We start from the raw sequence: 27,086 nt of genomic DNA on the forward strand, positions 1-27,086 counted from the left end.
CAGAAGGGCGCCCCAGGGTCACCTTGTTCAGATGCCTCAATTATCTCCACAAAGTCGCCATTTGGACCGCATCAAGGAAGATTCGATCTCTACAATGGAATAACAATCGGCTGCTCATTTTCCAAGACTTTTCCGCCGAATTGTCGAGAGCCAGAAAAGCCTTCAACCCAATCTGTTCAAAGTTGATCTCCACCAAACAAAAATTCTCCTTACTCTATCCAGCGAAACTTCGGATTTACGACGGAGACAAACACCTCGATTTTTCTTCTCCAGAAGATGCAGCATCCTATCTTAAAGAAGAGCCGTCGGATGACCAAAACAACATCGCTGACGTCGCCCCTATCCCCGACACCTGATCTTCAGGTTCACTTCATGACATTGTAACCACAAGGGCTTACCCCCTTTTTTTTTCCCTCTGTCTCTCTCATTTAACCTGCTTGAGTTTTACTATGCTTTGAACTTTGAGATAATCTTTAATAGATTAGATTAAGTCCGACAGGACCCTGTTTATTTCCTATACTTGAGTATAATATCCAATAGGGAAGTCTTAACCAATATTGTCTCTCGTTTTCAAATTATATAATGTTTCTCTTATGACTATTTCAACATTTATAGCAGTTATTGAATTTATACCTAAATGGTAGTATATCTCTTACTATATACAATGCCTAATGTTACGTCTTATAGAATAGCTCCAGCACATTATATGGTATATTTTTTCCCAGATGCCGTTGTCGGGAAAATATCTGGAGCATCGCTCCGGACTAGAAGTTATGTTTAGACTAATTCTAGATGTGTTTCCATATGTTAGGCCCGGAAGTTTGTTCGCTGGCCGAACACTAACCACAATTTCCTGTTTATATGCGCATTCTCCCCATGCCCCTCCCCCCCCCTATCCCCATTTCCTACTCCTTTCATCGGATCCGATCAGCTAATATAAGACTGTCCTGTCTACTTCTTTACTCTCCAAGACTATTTAATGTTTGACCTTAAAATAGGTACAGTAAATGTTGGGGGAATTAATTCCCCGGCTAAACGTCGTAAAATCCTTATGTATTTATCTAAGACGAATATTAATATTGCATTCCTTCAGGAAACTCATCTGTCTCTCCAGGAATCCATGAAATTGCAAGTGTCGCACTGGTCCCTCATAGCGGCAGCTCCATTTAATTCTAAATCCAGAGGTGTCGTCCTATTAGCTAAACGCAACCTTAACATCACAATATTATCCTCTGAAATAGACCCAAATGGCCGATTTTTAATTATTAAACTTACAATCAACTCCCGGGTTTTAACCCTTTGCAACATATACGCCCCCACTACACATTAAAAAATCCTTTTTTCAGACGTTAATAGCTAAATTATCCCCATTCTCTAATGATAATCTCATCGTTTGTGGCGATTTTAATTTAATTTCTTCTAATTACTTGGACCGCTCTAATACTACTAGGAATCCCCAACACCTTCCCAAACTTGGCATTCCTTCCTTCTCAGAATCTTTACAACTTATTGACATATGGCGTGCACTTAACCCATTAGAGAGAGATTTCTCTTGTCATTCCTCTGCCCACGACACATTTTCTAGAATTGATTATGTCTTTATTTCCCAACAACTCTTCCCATCAGTCACAGATTCAGCTATAGAACCCATCTTGATCTCTGACCACGCTCTAATTTGGTTTTCTTTCATTCTACAACCCTCTCATTCCCCAACCCCTCATTGGAGATTCCCTTCCCATTTTACTAATTCTTCCAAATTTTGCGACTCCCTGCAGTCAACATGGGACTCCTTTTTTTTCTCAAACGAACATCACTCAAAACTAGACCCCCCCCTATTTTGGCAAACTGCCAAATCGGTACTTCGGGGTAACATTATCTCATACTCCTCGGCATTGAAGAGAAAATATGCCCAATCTTACATTGAGATACAACGAGCCTTATCTACAGCTTTCCAAAATTTTAAATCCCACCCCTCGCCATCTAATAAATCTACATACTTAACATTAAAACTTCAATTCAACGAATTCCTTTCCCAGATGGGCGATAAATATAAATTTAAAGTTGATTTTCGATTTCACAAATTCGGAAATAAAACCGGTAAACTTCTAACTAATATTCTGAAAGGTTCCACCCCTCCGATGTTAGTTCACCCTCTAAAACTCCCAGATGGTTCCCTAACAAATGACTCCCAAACTATCGCAGCCTTAATGAAATCATTTTATGAAACACTATATTCTGTTCAATCTCCCCTCCCTGACGAGTCCACCCATCCATGGTCTTTTCCCCCATTACCTCAAATCCCCTCAGGTTTTATAGAAACTTTAAACGAACCCATTGCATTAGATGAAGTTCGCTCAGCTATCAGTCATTTGAAATCTAATAAGGCGCCGGGCCCGGACGGCTTTTCAAATGAGTTCTATAAACTATTAATTGATAAAATTGATAAACATCTATTGGCTCTGTTCAACTCAATAATTCTTTCAAAAACCATCCCCCTATACTTTAATAGTGCCATCATTAAAGTTCTCCTGAAACCAGGTCGAGACCCCTCTCTCCCAAGCTCCTACCGCCCAATCTCTCTATTAAACACAGATTATAAAATCTTTACAAAAATTCTAGCTGAACGTTTAAAATTTTCCCTCCCTCACATTATTCATCCAGACCAATCTGGCTTTATTAGGGGACGACATTCTGTAACCAACATACGAAAAGTTCTCTCGGTAATCCAGCATTTGAAAACCCACCCCGCTTCATCGCATAATATTATACTAGCATTAGATGCAGAAAAAGCATTTGATCTCTTGGAATGGCCACATCTTTTTAGATCCATGCAACTTTTCGGTTTTCCCTCATCTTTTATTTCTATTATTCAATCCCTATATTCCACCCCGACCTCACAGCTCTACTGTAATGGACATTTATCCTCCCCCTTTGCAATCTCCAGAGGTACTCGTCAAGGATGTCCCCTATCCCCATTACTCTTTGCCATCGCCATTGAACCGTTAGCAATCTCAATCAGAAAATCCCCTAATATCCAAGGTATCCTAATTGAAAACATCCCAGTAAAGATCGCCCTATACGCAGATGATCTACTACTTTTTCTGTCAAATCCCTCTACTTCCATACCCTCATTACTCTCGCTAATATCTAATTTTGGAGGACAGGCAGGATTTAAAATAAACATGACTAAATCTGAAATCCTACAATTGAAAGATCCCAATATTTCTACACCATCACCTACAAGCCCCCTTTTCCCATCTATACTCAAATCAGAAATAAAATACTTAGGCCTACATATCCCTTCAGATCTCTCATCGCTATACAAACTCAACTTTTCCCCAGCTCTTTCCAAAATTTCCACACTTTATGATTCCTGGTTGAATTTGCCGTTATCTATCATTGGAAGAATAGCTGTAGTTAAAAGTATAATATTTCCTAAAATTTTTTATCTACTACAAATGTTACCAATCAGTCTCTCTGCTTCAGACTTGAAACGTTTTGACCAAATAACATCACGGTTTATATGGCAAAACAAACGCCCTCGAATCGCTTTCCATAAACTTCAAACCCACAAATCTCATGGAGGAATGTCTCTTCCAAACCTAAAACTATATACTCTAGCCACACATTTCAGATATATTTCGGATTGGCTCCTTTCCAAATCCACATACACATCAATTTCGTTAGACACAGTCTTATTCAGCCCATACTCTCCTAGCGCCCTTCTCCACTCCAAAAAATCCGATATTCCTCTGAATATTTTAAACCACATTCTGTTTTTTGACACTTTCTCAGTTTGGATTGCTATTAACAAAAAACTTGCAAGAAATCCGTCTTCTTCTCCATACAATACACTTTGGGGTAACCCCTCATTTCTTCCATCGTTATCTAATCCACTATTCCACACTTGGAAAGACAAAGGTCTGTCACTCACCTCACAGGTCTTCGATCCTGGAGGTCAAATATTGCCATTTTCCACTCTTCAAACACAATTCTCTCTACATACCTCTAATTTCTTCATGTATTTACAATCACGGCACTACGTCTTTACGCTTGACCCTAAGACTAGACATTTACACTCAACTGACCCCATTAATTCCCTACTACGTTTAATAAATTCTATCCCCTATCGTATAAAATTTATTTACTCTATATTATTACCGATTCCTGATACAAATTCATGGCATTCACTGATGCTAACTTGGCAAAACAATATCCCTGACATTAACTCCCCTTTGATCCTCACTGAACATAGCGATAAGACTCTAAAGATTCTGAAATCCTCATATCTCCAGGAAGTCCACTGGAGAACTATACATAGAGCTTACATATCCCCTGCTCAAAGAAGCCATATGGTTCCAGACTCATCAAGCTCTTGCCTCAAATGTCATTGCTCCCACGCTAACTTTTTCCACTGTTTTTGGGAATGCGGGAAAATAAGACGCTTCTGGAATAAAATAATTGTGTACTTAAACACTTTATTTTCCACACATGTTTTTCCTGACCCCCTAGCCTGCCTATGCGCAAACTTAAAAAATTGGCTCCCTAATAGAGAACTTTCCTCCTATATCCCGTTGTTGGTTACCATTGTGACACTTGCAAAGAAAATCATCCTCACTCATTGGATTTCCTCCTCTTCTCCCTCCCTGCAAGAACTAAAGTTAAAACTCTTACAACTGCTTTACTTTGATAGAAATAACACTTTTCCTGATATGGACAAACATGTTGAACGATTTTACGCCAAATGGTCCCCGTTTCTACACTCTCTAGATGTGCTCACTCAAAATAGAATTTTGAAAGTATACGAAAATACGGACTGGCATCACCTACATATCATCGCTAACTCCTAATTTCACCCAACATTGATATATTGGTTCACCATGTAATAACATTTAATTGGTTATAGCTCGTCTCGGACCTTTCTCGATGACCGTGATCGGATCCTCCCCCCCCTCCCCCCTCCCTGGCCCTCCCTTTCCCATTCACAGTTTTCATTTCATTTTTCTTTTCTTTTCGTTCTCATACATTTCTTACCTTTTATCTTTTTCAATAATATCTTTCTTATAAGCAATCGTCATAATTTACATAGTTTTACCAAATCAGACTCCTCAATCTACAGTACCATTTGCAAGACCCCTACTGTCAATACTCCTCAAATAGTTTGGGATGTACTTGAGATTGACACGCATGTTAACTATTTTTGCATACCCAGATTTTCATAATGTATGTAATTGACGATTCACCTCTTGTTTGTATACTTCTTTATTATTGAACAATAAAAATTGTATTTACAAAAAAAAAAACATTAGTACTATGGATCCGGCATATACTGGGGTCTCCTCTTCCCTACTCTTTCCTTGCTTTCTCCCCACTATACTTTCCCCACTATACTTTCCCCATTGTCAGGGCAGTGGTCCTCTCTCCTGGTGGTATATCCTGTCTCCATCGCTGCGATGGTGCACATAACAGACATGTCTGTCGGTTCTCACTGTGCTTGACTGAAGGAACAGATCACAGTCGATTATTATATAGTTTCTATACACTTGACAATGATAACACTTATAGGGCCGGAATGAAGTCTGAGTTGGCCGGAGGTGCGGATTCCCGGCCGAACTCCGACTTTTTTCAAAGCGGCAAAACCATGCCTTGTAAATGATTGCCGCCTTAAAGAATATATCTGAGTTTGGCCGGGAACCCGCAGCTCTGGCCAGCTTGGACTTCATTACATCAGGGCCATAGAGGTTTTTTTTTTATTATTAGTTACATAACTCTACATAGGTAATTTCAAACAGGTAGAGTTCTAGCCAATGCCCTTCACCTAGTAAAGGTGTAGCGGAGAGCAGCAGAAGTTTCAGGAATCAAGCAGATTGGTTCACCCAACAGCTTTTCACTGCTAAGTAATTAGCTCCACTTAATAATAATAGTAATAGATTTTAAATTGTGGATAAATATTACTGACAGAACCTATGTTGATAAGTTTCACTGTGTGTGATAGAGGTCAGTCCACATGATGAATAGCTTAATCGGGGATTGGTTTGTTAACCAGGTAGAACAGCAGGATGTGGTACAATGCAGGGTTAATGCAGCACCATGCAGGGAGACAGATCCAGCCAAGAGTGTGTTAATGCAGGAGGTGTGAGGTGTTCGTAGTGGGTTCCCTCAAGTAGATGCAGTAAAAGCAGTGGGACTTGTAGTGCGGCCAGCAGTGGTAGCACGGTGAGTGTACAGATGTGTCCACTTACATCTAACCTCCTGGCACGTTAAACCGGTGTGGCGTGACTTGGTCTCGCCGTGCATCTTTTCATGCGACTTTTTGCATTTAAGTGCGTCTTATTTTCAAAAAGAGAATAGGACGCAAAATGATATGCGGCATGCCTATATTCTGTGTGCGACCACGCTTGTATCTGCATACGAAATGCTTTGCTACATTTCGTATGTAGTATATACAAATGCAACTCTAATGTAGTATTTTGTATGCAGATCAGTGGCGTAACTACTGCCCCCGCAGTCCTCGCGGTGGCTTGGGGGCGAGGGGCTGCGGGGGCGCCACTGACTTTGCACAGATTGACATGCGGACGAGCGTCCGTATGTCAATCTGTGGTCTCTTCCCTCCGCCGCTGAGCCGCCCTGCAAGGAGGGACACGGAGCGCACATCACGCGCCCCCCTGTGTCCCTCCTGGCTCTCCCCCGGCCGGTCTAATAAAGGAAGTGCCGTTCGTGAGCTCTGATTGGCTCACGAACCGGCACTTCCTTTATTAGACCGGCCGGGGGAGAGCCAGGAGGGACACTGGAGAGGCGCGCTATGCGCTCTGTGTCCCTCCAACACAAGGGAGGGGGGGGAGCAGGCACTGGGGGGGCATATACCTGGCACTGGGGGGGCATATAACTGGCACTGGGGGCATATACCTGGCACTGGGGGGGAATATCTGGCACTGGGAGCATATACCTGGCACTGGGGGGAAGCAGGCACTATTGGGGAATATCTGGCACGGGGGGGGCATATACCTGGCACTGGGGGGGGAATATCTGGCACTGGGGGCATATACCTGGCACTGTGGGGGAAGATCTGGCACTGGGGGCATATACCCGGTACTGTGGGGGAAGATCTGGCACTGGGGGCATATACCTGGCACTGGGGGGGAATATCTGGCACTGGGGGGCATATACCTGGCACTGGGGGGAATATCCGGCACTGGGGGGGGGGAAGCAGGCACTGTGGGGGAATATCTGGCACTGGGGGCATATACCTGGCACTGGGGGTGAATATCTGGCACTGGGGGGGAAGCAGGCACTGTGGGGGAATATCTGGCACTGGGGGGGCATATACCTGGCACTGGGGGCATATACCTGGCACTGTGGGGGAAGATCTGGCACTGGGGGCATATACCTGGCACTGGGGGGGAATATCTGGCACTGGGGGCATATACCTGGCACTGGGGGGAATATCTGGCACTGGGGGCATATACCTGGCACTGTGGGGGAAGATCTGGCACTGGGGGCATATACCTTGCACTGTGGGGGAAGATCTGGCACTGGGGGCATATACCTGGCACTGTGGGGGAAGATCTGGCACTGGGGGCATATACCTGGCACTGTGGGGGAAGATCTGGCACTGGGGGGAGCAGGCACTGAGGGGGCATATGTGGCACTGTGGGGGAATATCTGGCACTGGGTGCATATACCTGGCACTGTGGGGGAATATCTTGCACTGGGTGCATATACCTGGCACTGTGGGGGAATATCTGGCACTGGGTGCATATACCTGGCACTGTGGGGGAATATCTGGCACTGGGTGCATATACCTGGCACTGTGGGGGAATATCTGGCACTGGGGGCATATACCTGGCACTGTGGGGGAAGATCTGGCACTGGGGGCAAATGTGGCACTGGGAGCACGGCCCTAGCAACAAGCACTACCCCCTAGCAACGAGCATGACACCCAGTGCATGAAACCCCTGGCAACGAGCATGACACCCTGAGCATGAAAACCCCTGGCACCGTGCATGGAACCAAGAGCATGAAACCCCTGGCAACGAGCAGGTAATTTAAAAGTAATTGGAAGCCTTACTGTAGAACTTAATTTGTAATGGGCATTACGGTGTGTGGTATACTATATCACGGGCGTTGTGTGGTATGTGGTATAATGTCTCAGGGTCACTGCAGTGTTTGGCATAATGTATCACGGACATTGCGGTGTGTGTCATAATGTGTCGGGCATTACGGTGTGTTGTATACTATATCACGGGCATTGTGGTATGTGGTATAATGTCTCAGGATCATTGTGGTGTGTGTCATACTGTGTCACAGACATTGTATGTGCTATAATGTATCACGGGCATTGCAGTGTGTAGCATAATGTATAACTGGCATTGCGATTCCTGTCATAATGTGTCACAGGCATTACGGTGTGTGGCATAATGTGTCGGGGGCATTACAGTGTGTGCATATTGTGTCATGTGCATTGTTGTGTGTGGCATAATGTGTAAGGGCCATTGCAGTATGTGGCATAATGTATACTGGGCATTACTATAAGGAGGAAAAATGACAAATAATGTAAGGGGCATGAATCAGGATTTATTTTTCTTTCCTGTGGTGGCTAACGTCTGGGCGTGCAGGTTGCAAAACTGGGGTATAAGGTAGTCTTTTCCTGCAATATGCCCCTTTACACGAAGCCACGCCTATTTCAACGAAGCCACACACCCTTTTTGGCGGCGCGCGCGCATATTTGTCCCTTTACTAGTGCCAATTATGAGGGGTATTGGGGGGGGGGGGGGGGGGGGCGCCAAAGGATTTTTTGGCTTGGGGGAGAAAAATTTATAGTTACGCCACTGATGCAGATACAGGCGCGGGAAGATGGTACGGCCACAGGTATACTTGGGGGGGATGGGCAGCGGGTCCATTCAGCAGCCTGGGCCCCTCCAGCAGCCCGGGCCTGATTTATTAGTATCCGCCTCTGAGCACCAGAGGCGGATACTAATTAATACAGCAGGTGCTGGCATCTTGATGTAACAGTTTTTGCTATTATACTACATTTGTTTCAGTCTTTAAAATGTTGATGTCTGTATTTAAGCAAGAGAATGGTGATTACTACCAACTGGGGCCTGGGGGCACTGAGCTAAGTCTTTGTCCCAGGTGACAGAAAGCCTAGGTTCACCTCTGAACTGTTCTATAAATCAGCAGTTCTTGATACATAATATACTTACAGGGTTATTTTTTTTCCTCAGAAAGTGCAAATCTGGAACTTACTCCCACAAGACAGTGATCTAATTATCTGAGTACAGTGCTATTAAAAATGTGAGGAGGCAGCCAGCTCGGCATGGCTGGGGGCATGGCTTGGCATACTGGGGGCGTGATGGAGGGGGGGGGTGATGCGGGATAGGGGCAGAGTGGGGTTGTGTCTGTAAATCGTGTCATTACGGACCCGCCTTTGCTACACAATGGCGACATTACAGGCATTGTGAGGCAGGGAGCGGGGCAACGATGACGCGATTCACCGCAAATCACATCCTTGCCACCTCCTGTCTGTTGGAGCTTGTGTGCAACTGCGGGGGAAGTGGGGGCAGGTGCCGTTGGCCGGGAGGCTAGCCCTCTCTTCCAGGGGGGCCAGGAGCGCCATCCAATTTTTGGGAGCCTCCCGGCCATTCCGAAAAAGAAGGTAAGTATGGTCTAGACATAAAGTAAAATGTTATGTCTACATTTTTTAGATACCATCGCTTTTGTCATTGTTTGCTTTTATGCAGGAATGCTATTTTATAACAGAGATATGGTCATTTAAAAAACAATTGTTTTATAAGCCAAAACTACTCCAAGTATATTATCGCGTTGGGTATGGGATGCCGGTGGCCGACTGCCGGCAAATGTAACTACATCCCATATTATCTTGCCCCAGGCATAACAAAGTTGTGCATAAGTGGAAAAATACTAAAAATAAATGATGCCATAGGTGGTGCTGCACTTATGCATGCGGAAACAGAATAGCTAACATGATGTAGTCTCCTGTCAGTAATAAAATGGATAATGGCCCTATAAACGTGAGCAGATGAACAATATCTGCCTCCAGACACACACAGATCTTGCAATTTGTCACCTCGTTCAGCAGATGGGAAATCATTTATCTTAAATTTCTTTCGCCTGCTGAATGGATGCAACAGGTGGGATTTACATTCCTAAATCCTGGGATCAAAAGGGATTAGCACCATACCATCCCAAATTTATGTCAAGGAGGGAAAGGTTGCATAAAACCTATCTGATATATACTTGGCAAAGGTTTTTTTTTTTTGCGTCTTAAATAAATTGAGCATTTTTTTTTAAATTAATCAAACACGCAGTTGATATAAACTGTAGGGTTTTTCAGTGTTTCTACAGTATAAGCAAGTTAATTGAAAGGTTCATTAAAGTCTCCAATCGCATTACTCAAAAATATGTATTAAGAAATACTCATGCTATTAAAAATTATATTTTAATTGTTTCTGAAGTTTGTGTATATTGATGTACATATATTGTGTTGAAACGTGCAGGCTGGATTTAAACCCTAGCTTGCACAATTGTGCTACAAGCAGCGTGGCAGAAATAGACTCTGTTTATTGTTGGCGTAAAGATCCAGGGAAATGATACAGATATGGTTGGAGGTGCTACAGTATATGGAAGCAGCAGTGATAGCACTAAAATGTTAATGCAGCAGGAGGCATCTGATATAAGTAGACTCCTCTTGCTTTCATTAGTGATCTGTGCGGTGTCCGGCCATGCTAGCTTGGACCACTGCAGAACCAACAAAGAGGCCAGAAAATCTTTATCTTCCGATGGAGATCCCGGCCTTGTCACTGCCCCCAAATATAGATGACACGCCTCTGTTATGGGAAACGGTGACTGTTACCACCCCCAAATGGCAGCAGACTGTTAATCACTGATAGTCTACAGCTGTTCGCAGACCTGTGCTGCACCTGCGCAGTATGGATCCACGCATATGCAAAGTACCAAACATTAGTGCTTTGTGGCATTAACTGCACTACCATCAGGACCCCAGTGCATCATGGCAGCTGTACCTTTATGCTATCCTTTCTGTGTACAGGGCTGTGATGTCACTGCAGGCAACACTTTCCCCGCCACAACTCTCTTTTTCCTTTAAACTACTGTACTAACCAAGATAACTTTTACTAGGATTGATAGAAGCTCTTGCAAACTGTATTACAGGGGTCACAATAATAGAAAACAAAAAGCAGATACATGTGTCTGACACAAACACTGTACTAGCATAATTGTGGTTATTATCGAAGGATGGAATCTCTCTTTTTATAAATAAATAAGGTGCTTTCAAGCACTGGTTCTCAAACAATGGACCTCGCCAACAGTAAATTGTTTAGCATTATCCTGAAATACATAGAAACATCAGTATTGCACTGGATCAATAATCATCATAGGTGGAAATATAAAAAAGGAATAGCCATTTGCCATGAAAGAACATTAAAGCTGCTGCATTTATGCAATGTCACATCTTCCCTCCTTTGAACCAATTAGCTGAAAATGTTAGAATAAACTTTGGTATGTACTTCATTGGATCCGGACTGGGCGAGTTTATTGATCTGATCAAGGAGTATCAGGTAACACATGGTTGTTGAGCTTCTATTAAGAAAAAATAAATTTTTATATTGAAGTAATGATAGAAAATGTGACCTTTGTACTAAACTCCAATCAAGCGGCTTAGTATGTAACTCAGCCACCATTTGCTTATGAAAACCAACAACGAAAGACATTTGGGTGATCATTTTACGTGCATCTTATCAATAATTTTGCATTTCATTCAATCTGTGCAGATTTCAGTAGCATGTCTGATAGCAACTTTGGGGAATAGCCATGTGACAGTGGGTTCCGTGAAGTCTCTCAGGACACTGAGGGCCCTGAGGCCACTCCGAGCCTTATCCAGATTTGAAGGAATGAGGGTAAGGGTAAAATTCACCAACAATCCTATATATGTCTCTAAACATATTTTTTTTCCACAGGTAAATAACATATTTTTCTTTATTTCTTCCAAACACAGTGATTAAGAAAAGAGCTGGAGTATAAATAGCATTACATAATTTATTTCAATGTCTAAGGTGGTAAATTGAAATTGTGTTAAAGGTGTGAATTGAGTATTTTCATAATTTATTTACAATGGACCCCGTTGCGGGGATTCTCATAACCTCCTTCTTGATTAAAAAATAATAAAGAACACAGTGGAATCAGTTTGTAACTATAGAGACTGCAGCTCCTTTCTAACGCCTAACAACTTTTGCCCCCTGCAGGTCCGTGGTTGTTTTTCTCCATTGATTTGAGGCAGGTTGGAGATGGTCAACATGTGTTAACAGCTTGGGTTCTGCTTTGTGTCTCCATTTAGGTGTCTTTAATAAGCCTCATAGCTACTGCACTGGGATTCTCCGACTTTGGTCCTATAAAATCTCTTAGGACCCTCAGAGCTTTGAGACCGTTAAGGGCATTGTCACGGTTTGAAGGGATGAGGGTAAGACTACAACAACAACAACATGGGGTCTATTTGAACCAAAAGCATGTCAAGGACCTCATTTTATTTGAACTTGTCGTCAATAGATCTGTATACAAAAATGACTTGATGCATTTGGTATACAGTAGTTTCTTCTACATTTGTTTCATCTCTGTATGGGAAATCAAGAACTAAAAAAAGGGGAAAGATCCCATTACAAAGAATGAACCAAATAATGAAAAGATTTCAGATGAGGGTATGTCATCGATCAACCCAATGCAATGAGATATCCATGACAGTACAAAAAAATTTAGAACCACTTTGAGATTTGTGGTGTATTCCACCGATTGTTTTAAGGTTTAAATCCATGAATACATTCATTGCAAAGACTTTCTTCTGAAATACTTGTGTTTTTTTGCTAGCATGCTAATCTTTTTAATTATTATTTTTTGCATGTTCATATTTACTAATTATTCTTGTGTGTCACGTTGTTGCTTTTTTGCACTTAGAAAGCTCTCTCAGTTGCATGCCATTTCCATTGTATGTCTGACTCCATAACTATTTTTAAAGCATGTTTTTGCAGTTTATAGGTGCATCTTAAATATGCAAACTTAAGTTGCATTTCATTATTCATTTGTTTTATTGTACAATATGTGTTGTAAAGAATTGTTTCTGCAGGGTTTAGTGCATTTTATAATTAAGCGTGTCCATTTTTATGCATGACGTGTTCTAGCTCGTGTATGAATTGATGTTACACCCCTCACCACATTATCTCTGAATACAAGTTACCATAGTCGTTTGACCCAGAGTGTGTTATTAGCAGTTAGTGTTCTGGCTGGTGATGGGTATCAGCTTGTAGCCCATGCGGTTTATATTGAAACCTCTTGTTAAGGACATCACTGTGTCTGTCTGAAGTTTTGTTCCTGTAATCAGTGTCTTTTTGCTTAATAGTCTCACTGTTGCTCGTTAATAATTAAAAGATAATAATAATTTAGGTATTATACAGTATATGTAGTTGATAGACAACGCAGGCACTCAGCTTTTAATTGGGATCATTCACCGTTTTATTAAAAGTACCAGCAGATACACATATACTCAGGGAACAACTTTGCTAAGAGGTTTCACTTCATTTGATCCCAAAACATTAATTAGACTTGTGTGATTTATAAATGATTAGTATGTGCCCTTATTTACATGCACTACTTTGCAATATGATAGCACTAGAGCTTCAGCAATATGCAGGCAAGTACACACAGCAGATGTATAAGTACAGAATAAAATACACATTGTAAAGGAGGATCAGAGAAGACATGGGTCTACTTTGTGTAAATAAAATATCATATATTTATTATATATTATTAAATGATGAATTATTAAGTGAATGCTTATTACATACTTCAATTATTATAATTAATAAATTACATTTCTGGTTTAAAGCTGTTTACACACTGTAATATATATCCTATAGCGTGTTCCACCACGTCATTCCCAGATATAATTTATTGAAACATCCCATTGGATGCGCTGCATGTCCAATAGGGATGATTCCATGGCCGACCGCAATGTAGTAGCTGGGTACACATTAAATGATATTCCGTCCGTGGATCAGACTGACGTATTGTCTACATCGCTCAGTGTGTACACTCAATACACTCCCGCGGTCTCATCGTCAGGTTGGGATGTGCTGCACATCAAACCTGACGATATCGCTAGCATCCAGTACTGTATGTTAATGAAGGAAGGAACATGATTGTTCCGACCTTCATTAAAGTCACCCCACTGTGTACAGGTAGTCCGGGCTGAGGGAAATTTGATCCGATGTTGGAACGAATCCCTGACACTCCAGTGTGTACCCAGCTTAAGGAAACAATGAGCCACTGTACAGTCGATCATTTGTATGACGGATGCAGTATATTGTTACAACGCGACACTGGGTTGTTTCATCACATGGTATGTACCCACTGGCAAGTGGAGATTTTACTACTGCTGGAAAAAAAAATGTATTAATGACCAAATCAGCATTGATTTGATTGGCTTATAAGGCACTGCTGTGGAATATAGCCATGCGACACTAGCCTTAGAATATGTTGGCGGTCATAAAATAAGACTGTGGTGCCGTTAGGATACTTTTCTCCTATTAAAGTATCTAGTAAAAAATTCAATCAATCATTTTGTTGTATGTAAAAAAAAAAAAACAACCCAACAACATACCCATGGAGATGATGCATGTAAAAGAACTGGGAGAGGAAAGCACAGCCTGTTGACAATCATGCTGACAAATACGTATTGCGCCAAGCACATGCCAAAAGCCTATTAATGCATTTGGCTGTGTGCCCTGACTCTTCCACTGCTGTAAACAACAATTAGCAATATTTGTAATTAGGTATTGTTAGAGGGAAGTTTATTTTCTCTAATTCCTTTTCAGTTTGAACATTTTTTGTTCAGCTTAATTTGAATAATTGCACACACACTAGAATGAATAGACCTTAGCAACAAGTTCCCTACACATAATATTGCCAGATAAACCAGGAGATTTAAAGTGAGGTTAGCTCGGCAATCCTGATAGTACAGTATGAGATAACAATTCACATTTTATTGAAAGTTTAAAGTCACAGCAACTTGATTAAAGTAAATTGCAATATTGACATGGCTGTAAACTAAACAGAAAAAAAATCTTGATATATGAATCCTGAAGGTAAATATTGTATTCCGACTTTTCCTGATTTTCTACTGCTAGGGTGTAAAGAGTTTAATTAAGTATATGTTCCCCCACAAACAGCTACAGCCACCTCCACAACTCCCAGGCAGCATTTACATTTGTTCTGGTTTAGGCCAAATTGATCAATTGCAGCATGTCAGTTGTCAGTAGCATGTCAGTAATTCATGTTTGCCGACTAGATTCCCGGAGGGAGCAACCTCTTTCATGGCCGTGGCATGGCGCCGCCCCACTGTATAATGCCACGGTTAGCAACATTTTACAGCTGCATGCAGAGGCGTAGCGTGGAGACATGACACCCGGAGCAGGATCATGTCACGACGCTCCCACCCACCACCACACATGCATGCATGCATACATACATACATACATACATACATACATACATACATACACACATTTAGGCACATAAATACATAAACACACACATATACACAGATATATACACACACATAAACACACACATATACACACACACACATACACACATAAACACACATATACACATATATATACACACAGACATAAACACACAAATATACATACAGATATACATAAAACACACACATATACACAGATATATACAAACAGATATATACACACACACACACTGTATGTAAACACACATATACACAGATATATACACACTCATATATAAGCACACAGACATACATAAACACACACAGATATATACACACTCATATATAAACACACAAATATACACACAGACATACATAAACACACACATATATACACACAGATATATACACATACACACATAAACACAAATATACACACAGATATACACAGACATACACATATACATACATAAACACACAAATATACTCACACATACTGTATACAAAGATATATACACATAAACACACACATGTATACACATAAACACATATATGCACACAGACATATACACACATTTACACACAAACACAGACATATACACTTAAACACACAGTATACACAAACATAAACACATACAAACACACACACACACACACACACACACACTATACACACATTAATTCTCACCAAGTGGGCAGCAGCAGAGCAGCTCCTCGTTCTAGCCTGGAGGGGTGGAGCTTCTATGTGATTGACAGGCTGGGCCTCCGTGGGTAGAAGGAAAGGACTGAGGAAAGGGAAGGGGTGGCCACCACACTGCCTGCATGTTTCAGATCACTGAATGCAGATACCTGACAGCCAGCCAGGAAGCTTCTTCTGACGAGCCTCCAAACCTTCCCTCTTCCCTAACAACACACCACACCATACTGCACTTTCTGCACAGCAATCAGTGACATGGAACATGCAGGCAGTGTGTTGGCCACCCCTTCCCTCTCTTCCCGTCATCTCCTCCTACCCGAGTCCCGGCTTCCAGGTCTGTGTTACAGGGAGTCATCACCTTCTGTCCCCAGCGGCACCTGGAGCTCGAGCTCAACTTGCTCCACCCTCGCTACGCCCCTGGCTGCATGGCATTGGGGCCCTATGCTTTGCTGTTCAAAATCACACTTCTCTGTATTTAACAACTGTGAGGCGGGGCTAGGATGATGCAATTCAATCCGATTTGCTTCATCCAACCTCCCATTCGCCCATATTAGTGGGGAAGTGGACGGCATCAGGAGAATTGCTAACTTTGTCAGGTGGCTGGGAGAGTCCCCCAAAATTAGGGACTCTCCTGGACCTTCAGAGATACCGTGTTTCCCCGATAATAAGACCTACCCCGATAATAAGACCTACCCTTACTTCTGCAGAATGGTCCAAAATAAGCCCTACCCCGAAAATAAGACCTAGCTAAATCCCCATTTTGTCCGGTCCCTGCGCTACACTACAATGCCCCCAGCTCACCCCCCCCCACCCGCATGAATCCAACCACATCACAGCTGCAGCGTCTCACTCTCTCACAGTGAGCGCGCACCCTCCCCTCGTTTTCTGTGAATGACGCTGGCGTGCGTGCCAGTGCCAATTACAGCTGCGCCGTGGAGGAGGGTACAGGAAAGTGAAGGGAAAAAAATGGTAAGTAAAGTACCGTATTGTAAAGCAGGACTGAGGGGCATGTATAGTAAAAAACGAGCGCTGATTTCATTAAGTGGCACCTTTAAAAAAGGATGGTTAATTAAACAAATGTTTACAGCCCTTCCTGGAGCTCTATTGCGATATGGTACACACTGCTTGTCCAGAAGTTTTAACTATACAAATCACTTTTACAACTTGAGTTGCTATACACTATTAGCGCTGTCAATGTTAATTAAAATAAGACCTACCCCGAAAATAAGCCCTATGGTGTTTTTTTGACAGAAAAATAAAATAAGACAGTGTCTTATTATCGGGGAAACACGGTAGTTAGCAAGTATGCAGTAATCATGCAGTCTATGAGTACAAATCTGCAGTCTGTCCACAGGAGATGGTAGTTCCTCAGAAGGATGCACAAAACACATGCTAGACCAGGGGTGGGCAATTATTTCAGCTGAGGGGCCACTTGACATTTCCTGTCAGTATCCGAGGGCCACATACAAAATAGCAGCTCGCCCCACTTGCCAAAATATAGGGACGTGGCTTCATGTGGAAGGGGTGTGAGCAAAAAATAATACAGATTCATATTAGGCTGCACAATAGTCTCCATTATTCAAATTGCGCCACACAGCGCCACTTACACACATTACACCAGGTAGAGCCCCTTTTACACACATTACGGCAGGTAGAGAGCCTTTTTACACATTAACATTTTATTTAGGATAATTATTGTGCAGCAAGCAAATTATCCAGTGTCTTATGGCCCCTGGGGAAAGGTGTGACACGGTGACAGAACACGGTGGGGGTGACACAGTGACAGAACACGGAAGGTGTGACATAGTGACAGAACACGGGGGGTGTGATATAGTGACAGTACACGCGGGGTGACAGTGACAGAACACGGGGGGGGGTGACACAGTGACAGAACACGGGGGGGGGTGACATAGTGACAGAACATGGGGGTGACATGGTGATAGAACACGGGAGGGGTTGGTACAGCGAGAGCTAAAGATCTCTCCCCCAAACCTAAAAACAGTCTGACGCCACTGCCCACACACACAAATATATGCACACTATCACTCTCACACACACACACACACACACACACACACACACACACACACACACACTTTCTTTCACTTTTCCCAATAACTTACTGATCTGGCTGGCAGCTTGGAGGTACTGCAGTGCAGAGCAATGACAAGCAGCTCAGCTGGTCGGGCCACTTGTCATTGCTCGCTGGTGGGAGACAATGGGCCGGGCAGGATCGGTTTGCGGGCCGTATTTTGCCAACCCTATGCTAGACCGATGTAGTACAAAATAATATGTAATTTGTTATTTTATATTTACTATTTAGTTCAGTAAAACATGAGCTTTGAAATACTTTAACGTCCAAACAAAAATTTGCTTGTTTTTTTTAATATTATTAATTATACTACACAATGCTAATCCTTAATGTGAGAAATATTGATTGCACTGATTCAAAATATTGTTTCCTATCCCTTAGGAAGGATTAAACCAAAGAATGGGTGTATAGATATTTGCTGTGTTCTCACAACTGATGGTTAGTAAAATCCTGCAATATGCTGGATCCACACAACTCGGGATATAGCAAAACAGGATAAAGTAGATATTAAAATACATTAGTGTTTAGTTCCACGACAGTAATATCTAACTCACATTTAACTAAATGCTGCAATATGCTATACTTTTGGTGAGGAGCGATGAAAAGCCCAGGAGCCAGAAGGGCTCTGTGTGCTACACCAGAGTTCCAAGCCCATACAACGAGTTTCGCATAGAAGCTCTCAAAGACATGTTTTGGACACACATTAAGGGGTCGATCCTATTATCCGCGATTATATTGTGGGTGCGAATCATTGCAACAGTGGCCACACCTTACGGCGAACCAAATTCGCACAAAAGTGCTCACCGCCCCATAGGGATCCACTGGCTTTTGCACAGGTCTCCAGAAACATGGCACCTACACCTTGCTCCCAGGGACATTTCTCCTGTGCATGTGCAAATCACTGGGAAAATGGCCACAGCAGCCATTCTTCTATTGGTTTCTGCAGTTTTGTGGCCAGCGACGGGCCAGTGGGGTGGTAGGTATAATTATATGGGTACAGTGTGTGGACCCATCCTGCACCCATATTATAGATACACAAGTGGCTGAAAGGCTGGATGAAAATCCAGTGGACCATTAAGCGTAATCTAAACTAACAAACCCACCCAGGAAAATGCAAAAGTGGGAAGTGGTGATCAAGGAGGAGGTGAGGCCACAGTCATTAGCAGAGCAAAGAGAGCGTATGTGAGGAAATGAGGTTCGTGATGTAGGAAGGAGAGGAGAAGCTGAGAGCTCTGTAGGTGAGAGAGAGAAGTTTGTGTTTCTGAATGGTATAGAGAGCCAGTGGAGTTATGGGTAGAGGGGCAGCAGATGTATGGTGGCAAGAGAGGAAAATTAGGTGGGCAACAAAGTTAAAGATAGACTGAAAAGTAGTGAGTTGGGAGTTTGGAAATTCAGTGAAGAGTAGATTACAGTAATATTGGCCCTCATTCTGAGTTGATCGCTCGCTGCCGTTTTTCGCAGCATAGCGATCAGGCTAAAATCCGGCTGTTCTGCGCATGCGTATGGGCCGCAGGGCGCACGCGCCAAGTAATTTCACACAAAACTAAGCAATTTTACACAGGGGCGAACAACGCTTTTCAGGCGCTCTGCTGATCGGTGAGTGATTGGCAGGAAGTGGGTGTTTCTGGGTGGTAACTGAGCGTTTTCCAGGAGTGTGCTAAAAAAACGCGGGCGTGTCAGGCTAAAACGCAGGAGTGGCTGGAGAAACAGGGGAGTGGCTGGCCGAATGCAGGGCGTGTTTGTGATGTCAAACCAGGAACTAAACAGACTGCAGTGATCGCAATCTAGGAGTAGGTTCTGAGCCACTCTGAAACTGCATGGAAAAAAATTAGAGCAGTTCTGCTAACCTTTCGTTCGCTATTCTGCTAAGCTAAGATACACTCCCACAGGGCAGCGGCTTAGCGTTTGCACTGCTGCTAAAAGCAGCTAGCGAGCGATCAACTCGGAATGAGGGCCATAGACAAGAAATGATGAGGGCATAAAAGAGTTTTAGTAGCCTCCAAGGTGACTAGATATATTGCAGATTTCTAAATAGCAGCATTTGGAAAGGGACTGAATGTAGACTTTGGTAGGAGAGGAGAGGAAGAGAGACATTATCAACTGAAGGGCTTTGGTGGGTCAATCCGAGTTGATCGTAGCTGTGCTAAATTTAGCACAGCTACGTTCATCTTCCCTGACATGCGGGGGGATGCCCAGTACAGGGCTAGTCCACCCCGCATGTCAGTCCGCCCCCCCCCACACAAATACAAAAGCATCGCTTTTGTATTTGTGGAGTAACTCCCGGCCAGCGCAGTTCCTGCGGCTGGCTGGAGTTGTTCGTCGCTGCCACTGGCCGCCGCGGCCCGCCCCCCCAACGGTCCGGTCACACCTGCATTGGCCGGACCGTGCCCCCAGCCCCCTCCCGGCCTGTGACCGCCTCTGCCTGTCAAACAGGCAGAGGCGATTGCTGCTGAACGACGGCCTTCGGCCGTCCGGCATGCGCCGGCGCACTGCGGCACTGGCGCATGCGCAATTCCGACCCGATCGCTGCGCTGCCATAAACGGCAGCGAACGATCGGGTCGGAATGACCCCCTTGGAACGAAGTTGGCTGGGGGAAATATGAGTTACATTCTTTGAAATATTGAGTTTCAGAAAGCATTGAGGACTTTGAGACTTTTTAATGAGTGAGAAAGTAGAACTAAAGACTGAGGAGTAAGTCTGCAATAGATCATGATTTCCTCCACAGGCGCTCAGCTGAGCAAGAGCAGTTTTTGAGACAATGGGTCAGGGTAACGTGCCAGAGTTGGAGGAGGGATCGATGTTAACACCTGGGGTAGCAAAGAGAAAGCTTGGTTAGGCCAGGAGAGAGTAGTAATGATAGAGACAAGGGAGTCTATAGAGGAGGAGAAATTGCAGAGGTCAAGATTGTCTGTAAATTATAACAAATAAGTATTTCATAGCTGATTTACATAATTTTCAAATAAACTTTATACATAATAAACAATGAGTCACAGTAGCTTTATACATAATAAACAGTGTGTCACTGTTTTTATAGTGTGTACAATATTCTGCCTTCTTGTTGGTGTTAGATGTCTATTCCAACAGATACACTGAAAAAGTTTTTTGGATTTTATGTAGTTCATAAAACTATCAGCCCCACATTTCCTTTTGCAAGTCCATAGTGTTTTGCAAAAACAAAAAAAATTGGGATTGCTGGCAGAGAAACAATATTGGATAAATGATATTGTAATCTTAAAGACTCTGAGGCAATGTTGTCTTTTTGTTTCCTCTTTTTTAATCCCTTTGTTTAACCACAATGATATATGCTAACATGACACAATTGTTTTTATTTTGTTTTTGCGTTTTTGTTTTATTTACTTTTTGCAAATCGGAAAGTGTACTGCTGTTATCAAAACTAAAAATAACACAGCAGAAACCGCAAATGACCAAACACTGAGAACATTTATAAAAAGTAAAACAGTCAGTTATCCAAGAAGGTGCTGTAAACCACAGAATCCAATCAGTTGTTGATTTTTTTCTAAACTGTTACTAGGAAAATTTCAGAACCTGATTGGTTGCTTAAAGCAGTTCTTTGTCAAAGCTGTTACCTTTGTGCTCTTTGTCAGAAATATATATATTTAGAAAAATATCATAGTGCTTTTCAGTCAGTAAATCAAAATGTAAAGACTTTATAATGGCAATTTTACTTTAATACAAACACAAAAGATTATTATCACCTGCCCACTCAGTGGACGCCAGCCCAGGTACTGAAGGGGGTACGGCCAAATCTGGTGAGGTGTTGCTCTGCTTCCCAAAAAGAAAATAAGTAAACCCAGTGCCGGTAGTTGCACAGAGGTCACTGGAGGCTGCAAAGGGGGACATTTGTAACCTTTAGCAGCTGACCGGAGTCCCTCCAACAAGCCCAACAGTTAATATCCGCTCCCCCCCCCCCCCCTCTTGGTGCCCTACCTGCAAGGTGAATAGTAATTACGTTTCCCCCCTTCCTAGATGGTGGTTACCAGGGAAAGAATAAATGCTGTTATAATGTCTATCTAATAATAAACCAAGCCTTGTGCCTCCGTTACTAACTGATCTAATTGTGCTTCCACATTTTAAACTTTAATACCTTATAGTATCCTGATTTATTAACTAGATAAAGAATCTTGCCCTATTGAATGATAGATATGGGGTAGAATGTAAAAATAAAAATGCCAGAGTTAGTCCGGAATCCCGCATATCAGATGAGCTCAGGCGACACTACATCCCGCCCCTATTTTTAGATACTTCCATTAGTATGAGTGCCAGTCAATGTCTTTGAGGTCATATCTCCTGTCAAAATGTAGCTTCACTGCCCCCACCCCCTCCCTGCAGTACCTGATTGGACCACTATGCTACACAGCAGGGAGGTTATCAGTAGTTTCATGCCCTCGATGTTAAGCATCGATGGCACCATAGTTGGTTAACTATTCCATTACCATCCCTACTATCAGGCAAGATATTTTTTTGTAATATTAGCTTAAGTGCCAAACCATTTACATATCAACTCTTCTATATTTCGAAGCATAGTTGCATTCTGCAGGAGACTCCCTGAAATAGCAGCAATCTCCCTTACTCCCTGAATAGTCCGGCTATCTCCCTGATTGCACCTTACCCCCATTATGTAGCTGTTACATTTTTTGGGGAACAAAAGAAAACAGAGATACATACTGGGGGTCATTCCGAGTTGTTTGCTCGTTGCCGATTTTCGCTATATTGCGATTAGTCGCTTACTGCGCATGCGCAAGGTTCGCAGAGCGCATGCGCTTAGTTATTTTACACAAAAGTTAGGTATTTTACTCACGGCATAACGAGGATTTTTCATCGTTCTGGTGATCGTACTGTGATTGACAGGAAGTGGGTGTTTCTGGGCGGAAACTGGCCGTTTTCTGGGCGTGTGCGAAAAAACGCTGGCGTTTATGGGAAAAACGCGGGAGTGTCTGAAGAAACGGGAGAGTGTCTGGGCGAACGCTGGGCATGTGTGTGACGTCAAACCAGGAACGAAACTGACTGAACTGATCGCAATGGCAGAGTAAGTCTGGAGCTACTCAGAAACTGCTAAGACATTTCTATTCACAATTCTGCTAATCTTTCGTTCGCAATTCTGCTAAGCTAAGATACACTCCCAGAGGGCGGCGGCCTAGCGTGTGCAATGCTGCTAAAAGCAGCTAGCGAGCGAACAACTCGGAAGGAGGGCCACTGTACATTCAAATGGGATCATCAGTGCCATTTCCTTGCATTGGTTATAAGACACAATGGTCCTGAAAAATATGTGTCTTTTCTTCATCAAGCAGATCTTACTAACTTGGGGGCTCATTTACATTTGGATGTAAGTCATTTTTATGACACGCCTCTCAGATGTAGCAGTACACGTCCGCGCTGATAGGTGTTACTTTCACAATCTCCCTGAAATGCTTTTTCAAAAGTAGGGAAGTATGTATTGAAGTCATCAAGTAAATAGAACTCCCAATGAATGGCAGGACACATGTAGCTAATGCTTAGTTTCTATGCAGTGTAACTCTGGAGAAATGACACTAATACCCCTTTTCCACTAGCTCTTAGAAATACGGGTAAATGCGCGGGGGCGCGCATTTACCCGTGTTTTTCCATAGTGGAAAAGGGTCCCCCGGCAAATTCCCGGATCAAGTGATCCGGGAATCCTACCTTGGTAGCTAGCCGGGTTGAACACGTGTTCAACCCGGCTAGCTGTCTAGTTTGAACGGGAGCCGTGTCGAGGCGACACGGCTCCCGTTCACAGTGTATGGGTGGGTGGCGTTGGGAGATCATGTGATCTCCCAGCGCTGCCCCTGCCACGTCACTAGCCGAGTCACCAACCCGGCAATTGCCGGGTTGGTGAGCACTGTCTTTAGGGGGCTGTAGCACGGGTCGTCGCCGTGTAAGGCGACACGGCTGTGACCCGTGCTACAGTAGTGGAAAAGGGGTATTACAGAGACGCTGATTATTTGGTCTCTAACTAGAGATGAGCTACATAACTTTTCACCCTGTTTTCACCCTGCATTTTCCTGCACATTTTTGCAGATTTTACTGGAGCGGTTTGGCTTTAAATTTTTCTGGTCATCCTCCAAGCAAACCACACAGCAGCATGAAGTGCTTGTCATCCTCACAGCATGGACTTCTCAATGAAAAGGGAATTAAAATCACCACAAGAGCCTAAAATGACCAATTACAGTATTATTGGTTATGCAGAAATATGTAGAAAAAAAATAACTTTAAAAAAAAAACAACTTAAAATTATAATTTGCACTTGGCAGCTGCTATGACAGCTTAAATGAAAATCATATTTAAAAAGAGTTCCTATCAAACATTATGTACCTCAAACTAGGGACATGCGTAATATGCTGAACAATCAATCTAGTTATTTTTTAAAACATATATGGCCAACATGTCTTATTAAAAGCAACACATGCCAAATTCCCTTTCTGCACACCTTGCGTAGTAGTGCTCCTCCCAGTGCCTGCAGGAAAAAAGTGTTTGGTGGTTATCTTCATGTGTGCTGTTATAATAGTAGCTACAACAGTTCTAAAAGTTTATTTAGAGTAAACGGGTTAATCCTAAAAGTTCTAATACCTGTAAGTTTATGAGTAACGTTAACATATACTGTATCTTTTAAGAAATTGCTGTGTTGTTTGCAGAGAAAACTATTTTCAAGCCCCAACACATTAAAATATCTGGCAAAAACAGACAAAGCTTACAGGACAATTAAAGTAGAAATGAAACTGTTTTTCATTTAAGCAGAACACATTTATTGCACAATGATCTAATTCATATTCCTTCATAATGGTCTGAATATTTGGCCTGCTTGTGTCTTTAGAGGACTGCAGCTGGCAAGGCGTATTACACGTATATGACCCTCAATATACAGAAATTCACAGCACTTACTGGGTTTCTGTATGCACTTTGGCATAATATACAAAAAGTTTGTGTTCAGAACACAATACCTTATTTTGTACATGCCTTGTAGACTTCTATGATACTTACCAGTTATGTAAGTTATACAAAGGGAAAGTACTGTATGGTTATCTTTGTAAAGAGCTGGGAGGAAAGAGGACAGCAGACCTCCATACATTTTAACTGGCCAAAGAGGTACATTTAAAGGGGGTGTCCACCTAATCTGATTTTTAATAATAAACCTCCATGTATCAAAAATGTAAGGGTTCCAGGCAACACACTTCTGCAGTTTGTCAGATAATGATACTTAGAGTAAGTACTCACTAAGTTGACAATCACTATGTCAATATTCATAATAGTAACACCAGAATGTCAACAGTTATGATGTCAATCTGGTTAAAATGTCCGCATCTGAAAAATGTTGACATAGTGGGGTGACATATAAAATACTGACATATGAAATTGTCGACATTAGCATTAAGGTTCAGCTTAGGGTTAGGTTAACATTAGGGTAAGGCTCAAAATATATTGATGACATTTTGACCATGTCAACATTTCCCCAATGCTAGCATCCTGAATCTCACCATGGGGAATGTCAACATGTTTACTACTGACATGATGACCATTTTGAATCTCTCTTGTCTACATAATATACTAAACCTGTACATAGCACCCCAACTCCAACCACATAACCACCCAACACACACAGCTTACTTACTGAGTGCACATTCAATGGTCAAGAGCATTGAAAAGTCAGTACTCGAGTAGCGCCCCTTTATGTAGGAATCAGTAAATCCAATAAATATATATGTATTCCTTATACGCCATATGGTAGTGAATTAAGTACTCCTGAATGTCTTGGATTCTGAGAACTGGATCCTTGACATTCTGACTTTTAGATAAGGGATATACAGTGTATATCCACACACACACACACACACACACACACACACACACACACACACACACTATATATATATATATATATATATATATATAACTGGATTCACGTAAGATTTGTTTGAACAGGAAAGAGATCATTTGAATCCATACATTAGACCCCAACAGCAGCATTTGGAAGACAAGGTAAGTTGGACTAGGGTCCAAAATAAGGACTTTCCATCCATGAGACATACAGTTAGGGCAGTGGTTCTCAAACTGTGTGCCCTGGCACCCTGGGATGCCTCGGGACACTTGCAGGGGTGCCTTGGATTGGTGGTCCAGTGCCAATTCAAAAGATTTGGCACCCTGGGATGCCTCGGGACACTTGCAGGGGTGCCTTGGATTGGTGGTCCAGTGCCAATTCAAAAGATGTATGGTCAATGTAATAGGCAAAACCAGTTCTGGTGGCTGTCAATCATTAAATATTTGGACAAACAGAAGCAAATCTTGTTCCTCCCCACACAATTGAACCTAAGGATGATATATAAACACAATTTACTTAATTTTATATTTATTTCTGAATTTCCCAATAAGAAACTTTTGGCCTAGGGGTGCTGTGAAAATAATTCTGATATTCTATGGCGCCGTGATTCAAAAAAGTTTGGGAACCACTAGTTAAGGACAACATTCATAAAATCCTGACAGTTGTTAGAGGGGCAATCATTTAAGATCACATTATTTAAAACTGTAGAGTTAAAGACAATTCATAATTATAAAACTGATATATAATTCTGATTATATATTTATAAGCAGACGGAACACAGTAAAAAAAAAAAAAAAAAAAAAAAGACACTGGGTATTATTGTAAGCAATCAGACATTTGATTTGGTTGCTGTTTTTCCCGCACACCAGCGAGATTACATGGAGTCCTGGCCGTCAC

At 42.4% G+C, this 27,086-nt stretch overlaps 1 protein-coding gene across 1 annotated transcript in view; it reads left to right on the forward strand.

Annotated features, from left to right (window-relative positions):
• Positions 1-27,086, forward strand: part of LOC134927416 (sodium channel protein type 5 subunit alpha-like) — a 782,837-nt gene that overhangs the window by 687,149 nt on the left and 68,602 nt on the right. Inside the window, exon 22 of the mRNA XM_063921835.1 lies at positions 12,374-12,496. Within this exon, the coding sequence (XP_063777905.1) occupies positions 12,374-12,496 (123 nt within the window). The remainder of the gene's footprint in view (positions 1-12,373; positions 12,497-27,086) is intronic.

Source organism: Pseudophryne corroboree, chromosome 5, assembly GCF_028390025.1.
Source record: "Pseudophryne corroboree isolate aPseCor3 chromosome 5, aPseCor3.hap2, whole genome shotgun sequence".
Lineage (NCBI taxonomy): Eukaryota > Metazoa > Chordata > Amphibia > Anura > Myobatrachidae > Pseudophryne > Pseudophryne corroboree.